The following is an 8,301-nucleotide window of genomic DNA, read 5'->3' as shown; positions in this document are numbered from 1 at the left end:
TTTTTTTTTTTTTTTTTTTTTTTGAGACAAGGTATCATTAATTGGCTGAGGCTGGTCTCCAACTTTGTGATCATTCTACTTCAGTTTCTTGAGTCACTGAGATTACAGGTGTATACCACCACATGCTGCTCCATATTACATTTTTAACAAGTTTTGTGAGTAGAATATATAAAATGTAAATTTTGTCAATTTTACCATTCTCTGCAGAATTAAAACCAAAATTGCAAATTTATAAAATATGAATAATAATATGAAGAAGAATGATAGCATGTATTCTCACAATCAGTGGTCAGAATAAAATACAGAGCTTTAAGTAATTATAAAAATGTAAATGAAAGAATAGAATCAAATGTATTGGATTCTCAACTCAAACACCTAGAAAGCAATTGGTAAAAATCAATATAAGACAGAAAGATGTAAGGAATTATATTTGAAGCAGAAAACCAAGTGGTTATAAACAGAAAGAATAGAACTAATAAATTAAAAAATAATGCTGCTTCTTTGCAAAGAAAGAGGAAAAGAAGAAAGAATGAGGGCAAGGAAATAAGGCAAAACAAAACTTGATCCAAATCAACAAGAGAGATTAAAAAAATAAAGTAAAATTATTATTACGATGATAATGGTGGTGGTGGTACCAGGGATTGAACCTAGGAGCACTCAACCACTACAAAACATCTCTAGCCCTTTTGCACATTTTGTTTAGAGACATGGTCTAGCTGAGTTGCTTAGGACCACACTAAATTGATGAGGCTGGCTTTGAACTTGAAATCTCCCTGCCTCAGGCCTTCCAAACTGCTGGGATTACAGGTGTGCACCACACTCCCAGCAAGAAAGTAAAATTAGACAAGATAAGAAATGACTAGTGGGACCAAAAGATATTTTAATAAACCATTAGAGAATATTTCTAGAACTCTATGCCAATTTATTTGAGATTTTATTTGAAATGAACAATTTCCTGAGGAATACATTTAGCCAAAATTGTCCCCAGGATATAGAGAGCTTTAACTGACTTATGACACAGATGAAATAAAATCTTACCAAAGAATCATGCCACAAAGGAGTGCCAGGCTTATATGACTTATTTTACAGAGAATAATTCCAGGCTTTGACAGGTAATCCCACATAAGTTATACTGTGCTACAGCATAGATTTTCTTTTTAATAAAAGTTGTGAAAATTTTTACAAAACTTAATACTAAATTCTTTTTATAAAACCTAAAATTTACACATCTCTGCCTAAAATATGATATTTATTTAGAAAAGAGATATCACCAACATTTCCATTGCAGTCAGCGACTAAAAAAGATACATGCTATTGCTACTTTAAACATTGCATTGGAGGAATTATTTAACATAAAATCATAGAAAAATTAATAAATGGTCATAAACTTGGAAAGTATTCAGTAAGAGAACAGATATTTAAAATAAAAATAATAGATTTATTATATATAAAAATCAATTTGAATCTGTAATGAAAGGAAAAGTACTTTTTATAAAAATATATATTTAGCAATAAATATAAAATTGAAATATAAATGTACAAACTTTTTGTGAGGAAAATTTCAGAATGTTCCTGAAAGATAGTCAGATAGGCTTAAACAAATGTGAAAACTTCTTGCTGTTGGCCAGATTTATAATATTCAATAAATAATATTATTGAAATAATATTAATTCAATTAAAAATTCTACAGTTTTTATAATTATTTATTTGTAGTAAAGTTTGTGCTGAAATGTTTTATGTTAAGTTGTCTAAACTGCACAGCTTCTAATCATTTGGGAAAGAGTGATCAAAGTCTTATGTTCCTACCAGTCTGCTGTCAAGTTCATGCATAGGTGCGTGCTCACCTGAAGTTTTCTGAGTGATTTTTCTATAGCTCAGGAATAAAGATGCAGTCCAGCGTCCTTTTGTGTTTCTAGGAGTGTGTGTGTCTCCTGGAGATTTAAGACAGAAAACTGAATGTTAGCAGAGAACTAAAAAATTAAATGTGGCACCAGCAGTTGGTATTTTCATGTTTACTAAAGAGGTGATGGTTAAATAAAAAGAAAATAAATATCTTCTATTTCTTTGCAGAGTAAAAGTGAGCAAATTACTGTGCGGCATTTGACATCAGGAAACTGGGAAGTGATAAAGATTTTGGCGTATGATGAAATGAGTCAAAAAATGTGAGTGCTTTTTGGTTTTCACGTCAGGCAGGAAGTCAGATTTTTCAAATGAGATCTTTTCTACTAGATTTGTTTTGCTTACCATCCTAGTGAAAATAGCCAGCCATGTAAAGAATAATCTCTTTTTAAAGACTTCTATACTTCACTTAAAGACACCTTACACAGAAGCATACACATGACACATACAGACTGAGATTATGAAAAAAGGTGATGATTTAAAAAGAACAAAATGTATGTTTTTCAGATGGATCAAAGTCCTGTGGTTGAACAACAAAACAGCACTTGCTTGTTTTTCCACAGCTTAGAAAATTCAAGTGAAAGCTGAGTGTGACAAAGATACATCATTACTAATGTTTGTGCTGTTTTCTCTCCTGGACAGTTACTTCTTGAGCACCGAGTCTTCTCCCAGAGGGAGGCAGCTGTACAGGTAGGCACTGTGAAAGGATCTCCTGACAGGTGGGCTTCTTAATAGCCATTAACCCAAAATGATGAAGAAAGCAAAATTTTGAAATGTCATTTTCAGCATGGCTAGGAAAGAGCCATCGTGTGATAAAACCTCATATTCTTGTCTCATCTCTTGGTTCTGGTTCCTCTATGAGTCTGAAGGACTATACCTTAAAAAAGGAGACTTTATCTGCTTTTAGTTTCAGGATTTCTCTCTCTCTCTCTCTCTCTCTCTCTCTCTCTCTCTCTCTCTCTCCCTCTCTCCCTCTCTCTCTATAATTTGCTTCTCTCAATTCTCCACATTATTTGGACTTTATGTATCTTCCCCAGTATTCACTTCTTCTGCTGAGTCTCATTTTGAATTTTTGCTGCATTAATGTGGCACATATATAATTTATTCCTAAATAAAAAACATAATAGTTCTGTGAGCACTTATCAAGAGTATCAAGCAGAAGCTTCCTTTTTTTGTCCCATAGTTCATAAAATCCAATGAGATTGCTGTGGGAGAGGCATCCTTATTTAAGGAATGTTCATCACATAACTAAAACAAAACAATGCATGGAGGAGGAGTATTTACAGCTGCCCAATTTTCCCAAAATGTAGAGCTGTATTCATAGAAAGAGCTGGAGGACACACTTACTTATCATTACAATGTCTCCTCACTCACAAAGCATTCTTCAGACTTCACAAGAAAGGACTTTTATTTTGGGGCAGCCAATGACCAGTTAATTCTAGACTTCATATACACTTTCTAATTTTCATTTCATAGGTCCATTTTTTAAGTGTCAAAACTGCCATGTCCTATTTTAAGTGGAAATGCATCATGTTTGAAGAACTATCACCTCTGATTCTTACCAAGTAGCCGAGATGTTCCTTTGAGAGCAAAACCCTAACTCTCCCTAATTTGCCCCTGCACTCTCATTCATGTACAATTCTCTTTCCTACAAAGCAACCCCTCCTTCTTATCATACCTCCCAGAAGTTCATTTTCTTTGTTTATTCTCTGGGACCTTCTGGAACTCATGTTCCCAAATTCTGACGACTTTCATTATCTTCTACTGAAGAAAAGCTGTTTGTTAAGAGATATCAATTCAAATTTTGGTTTAGAGGTGTTAATCAAAAGTACTGCTCACTTTTTCTTTCCGGTGACCTTAAGTTTATCTTCTTGAAACACATATTATAATTAATGCACAATCATTCAGAGGATGAAAATATTTATTTGATCATTGCTTTATTACTTCTATTTTATAAAACTCTTAAAGAAAAATAACCATGTCAGAAGTTAAGATTGGTTAAGGTGAGCAAATGGAACTGCCTCAATCTCCCTTACTTTTACCATTGTAAAATGTGATTTGAATCACAATGAATCCTAAGATTTGTGAGCTTGCCTCATCTTTCTCCTGAGGAGGCAGAGCAGTCAATATATCTATGACCTGTACTAGTGTAACCAACTGTGCTATAAAGAAAATGTAGTACCAATAAATTTTCCCTTAAATAGCTCATCAAATGCCAGTTGGCTTGACTGTAAGATAATATTAGTGTTTGATCCAGAAAACTCAATCAGTGTCTTGCTTAAGCTATAAAAATGGTCAATGATTGACTTAATGTATGGCCCCAGAGTTCCCTGCATACTCAGAACTATATTAACATAGTTGGTTACATTTGTTTAGTTTCAAAATTTGCATTTCTTATTCTGGCAATCTCATAATCTAAATGAGAAAATATCAGCATAAATCTCTAGGGAGCTTGGATCTGAAAGCTTCATGGAAGCATAGAAAGAGAAAAGTTTTAAGTCTTAGTCACTGGATTGCTGTGTGAAAGTGGAACAATTTCTAAGGCTCTCTGTGTTGCTGGTTATACAATATTCTGATATAACTAATGAAACTGGATTATATACCTAAAATGGCTAAAATGGTAAATTTTATGTTCTATACATTTTATCACAATCAACAATATAAATGGATATGATTATCTTATAAGTCATCATACTGGTAAACTAGCTAAATTATTTTACATGCCTAGTAAATACATATTATATTGCCTTTAGTAAAGTTAAAGTATGAATTGTAATTAGCTTGCAATGTTTCAAATGTGTGAAATTTTGACTTGTGAACTCTAATTAACATTCAATTGCTTCTGGTGCTTCTGGTACCCACTTTAACACCGCTAGCTCCATCTCATGACTGTAGCACACTGCATGTTGAAACCAATGTGACTATTATTTGTATATAAATTCCCAAATCATGTTTCATTCCAAAATGCAACTGAGAAAATTTTGTACAGCTTTTAAAAGGTATGCTTAGTTATATTTTCATCCATTAAGTAGGATAATATCATTTATAAAATAAGACATTCAATATAAGTAATTTAACCTTGGGTGAATATATCTGCCCCATAATGTTAAACACCATTATTGTAAAATAAAGATGATGATAACTTTTCTCTTTACCTCCTGTATTTATTAAAGCATGTGTTATCATTAGCATTATATGTATTATAATACAAAAGTTACTTTTCTTTACCTAACATTTTACTGCAAAGTTCTTAATTCTCTGAACAAAATACCCACAAAACGAAATTACACCTCATTATATGGTTTAGTTTCATTATATTTTCATCTTGAAATGCTTCTATTTGGAAGAAAGACTCCCCCATGTAACAATTCCAATAAGTACTTTTTACTGCAGGTACTTTGGGAGGAAAAATATGACATTGATGCCAAATTCTAATGCTTAGACTATTAAGTTTAGAAAATCATAAGCTTGACTTTCTGTGAATTGTGGAAATATTTATTTTTTGAACTGACATTTATCAGTGACTACTTTATCTCTTTCTATCTGTGGCCAATTTCCTTTAAGTCTGAAAAGTACAGAAATATGTGTAAAGAAAATGCAAATAACAATAAGTTACATTGAGTCCTATGGAAATCAGTTTCTTTATAGCCATATATAAATACATATTACATATATACAGGCATGCATAATTTTAATTTTATTACAGAGAAGAAAAATGTGTGTGTCTGAACATTAATAAAGGAAATTCATTTTGTATGTGTATGGTGAGTCATAATTTATAAGGAACTTCTGTGCAAGCACTGATGTAGCTTTTCTGTTTAAGTTACACTTTATTTAAATGTGATATACACATTCAAGTAACTTCTAACTTTCATTTTCTTTCTCCAGTGCTTCTACTGAAGGATTGTTAAATCGCCAATGCATTTCATGTAATTTTATGAAGGAACAATGTACATATTTTGATGCCAGTTTTAGTCCCTTGAATCAACATTTTTTATTATTCTGTGAAGGTAAGGTAACATAGGATTTCTGATTGTATTTGATGAGTTATCTATTAATACCATAAATAAATTTAACTGTTATACATTAGAGATACAAATTTTATTTATATATTTCATTTAGAATTAGCAATTAGGAGTGAGACCTCATGTATATATAATTGATAAAGGCTATATGAACATGGATATTTTTAAAAAGGTGAATATACGTTGATGAACTCAGCTATTTAAGAAAAGTAGCAGTGTTGTTACAACAATGTGTTTGTTGTTAAAACATTTTGGATATATAGAAAATGAAATTTCTCTGTTCCTGTTTTCTTTAGTTCTGAGCAATCTCATCACCCCTATTACTTCTGTTTTTTGACAGTATGCCATAGTCTTCCAAGATTATATAGTATTTCTAGAATGTTCTTAAGAATCACTTACTCTTTAATCTGATGCTCTGTTTTCTGAAGACAAATTGGAATCCATGTGCCCTCTTATAATGTGATGAATTGAGTGCTCCTCCTTCCATCTAAACATTAAGTTGTTCTTTTTTAAGATAGAGTAAGGAATACACTAACATTGACTCTTTTTTAGTTATTGTTCTCTTGGTATCTAAAATGAAGTAATGAAAAGAGAAAAATACCTCTTTAATGATACCAGGGGGAAAAAAATTGGATTTTTAGATAGAGTTCCTAATTAAGAAGGGAGGTTCAAGATAACATCTTATGGTAAAAACTTAACTTATATATTTTAAATATTTGAGATTTTGGTTAATGTATTTTTAAATAAACATATGATCAGCCCCCTTTTTCATTATCTTGTAGGTAAAAGTTTCAAGTTTAAATAAATTCTTTCTTTCGTGACTGATTACAAATAGAATATAATTTCGGATCAGCTGATGGGCAATAAATGTCATGAATCAACTTCCTCAACATCAGTGATTATTGTATAAAGACTAAAGATAGAAGAGTACAGCACATAGGGCTGGCTAACATCAAAGAAGTATATAAATAAAGGGTGTTTGGGAACATGAGGGTCTTAGCAAAATCAATGAAAATAGTGCTATTCCAAAGTTCTTAATTATCTGAACAAAATACCCACCAAACGGAATTATATCTCTTTATATGGTTCAGTTTCATTACATTTTAATCTTGAAATGCTTACATTTGGAAAAAAGACTCCCCCATGTAACAGTTTGAATAAATATTACTTAGATGTCTTTAAAAATATTTATACTTGTATTTTTAACATCAGGTCCAAGAGTCCCAGTGGTGAGTCTACATAACACGGACAGCCCAGCAAGTGAGTACACAAGATGTTGCTTTAGACTACTTCTGCCTGGCATTGACATAGGCCATTATGTTTTTCAAGATGTCTGAGGAACCTTCTTCAGACCCAACATGGGGAAATCTGTGTGGACACCATCAGTTTGACACTGTATAAGTAAGAATGACAAAAAAATCAAGCGGCTTGAGTTATCTTACAGCTGGGATTGGATCTTAGCTGCCTAAAATGGGGTACCTACTATCTACCTCAATCCCATGATGAATAATGAATGAGGCAGGTGCATTTCAACCTTCTGAACCCTTCATTCTTTATGGGCCTCATGTAGGTTGTTCCTCCGGAACAATGCCTTATATGGACATTTGGAATAATTATGAAAAATATATTATTTTATAAATGTTATACTGTCTTTAAGATATCTACATCTTCTAGTTTAATATACTCACTTTTATTCATTTTATGTTTATTCAACTTTATTTTTAAGTAGATAAATACATTATCAAGTAAAGTGACCAAGACTAAGGCAATACTGTGTTTATGTACTTGGCAGTAGAGTGCTTAAATAAACATATGCTTGAGCTAAGTTTAGAAATAAGTATCCAGATTGCTTCCTGCCTTCCTGTGTCATTCCTTTCTTTCATCTTTGCTTCCTTTTTTCTTTTTAGATTTATTTGATCAATGCTCTTATGCTCCAGTGATTAAACATAAACTACTGTAATCTAAATGAGGCTCATTCTATTGACTCTTTTCATCTTTAGAACTTCCCTGAGATAGGGAGTTTTATTATCTTTTTTTTTTTTTTTTTGGAAAAGAAAGCTGAGACACAGAGAGGTTAAATAACTTGGCCAAAGTCATACTTCTAAATGGCAGGGCCAGGAATCAAGTAAAGCAGTTTGACTTCAGGATAGGGTTTTTGCTCAGTGTGGAAGTGCACACCTGTAATCCCAGCAGCTTGGGAGGCTGAGACAGGAGGATCATGAGTTCAAAGACAGCCTCAGGCAAAAGCAAAATACTTAGCAACTCAGTGTGACCCTATCTCTAAATAAAATACAATATAGGGCTGGGGATGTTGCTCAGTGGTAGAGTGCCCCTGAGTTCAGTCTCCATACCAAAAAAAAAAAAAAAAAAAAAAAGG

The 8,301-nt window shown here is 32.4% G+C and overlaps 1 protein-coding gene across 2 annotated transcripts in view; it reads left to right on the top strand.

Annotated features, from left to right (window-relative positions):
* The window catches only part of Dpp10 (dipeptidyl peptidase like 10), a 1,278,687-nt gene that overhangs the window by 1,219,956 nt on the left and 50,430 nt on the right, over positions 1-8,301 (top strand). For both annotated transcript variants that reach the window (XM_015501723.2, XM_015501724.2), the window contains exons 14-17: positions 2,071-2,162; positions 2,542-2,589; positions 5,788-5,909; positions 7,137-7,184. In XM_015501723.2, the coding sequence (XP_015357209.1) occupies positions 2,071-2,162; positions 2,542-2,589; positions 5,788-5,909; positions 7,137-7,184 (310 nt within the window). The remainder of the gene's footprint in view (positions 1-2,070; positions 2,163-2,541; positions 2,590-5,787; positions 5,910-7,136; positions 7,185-8,301) is intronic.

The sequence above is a fragment of the Marmota marmota genome, unplaced genomic scaffold (genome assembly GCF_001458135.2).
Source record: "Marmota marmota marmota unplaced genomic scaffold, marMar, whole genome shotgun sequence".
NCBI classification, from domain to species: domain Eukaryota; kingdom Metazoa; phylum Chordata; class Mammalia; order Rodentia; family Sciuridae; genus Marmota; species Marmota marmota.
Note: the sequence above shows the minus strand (reverse complement) of the source record. Positions and strands in the feature narration are given on the sequence as shown.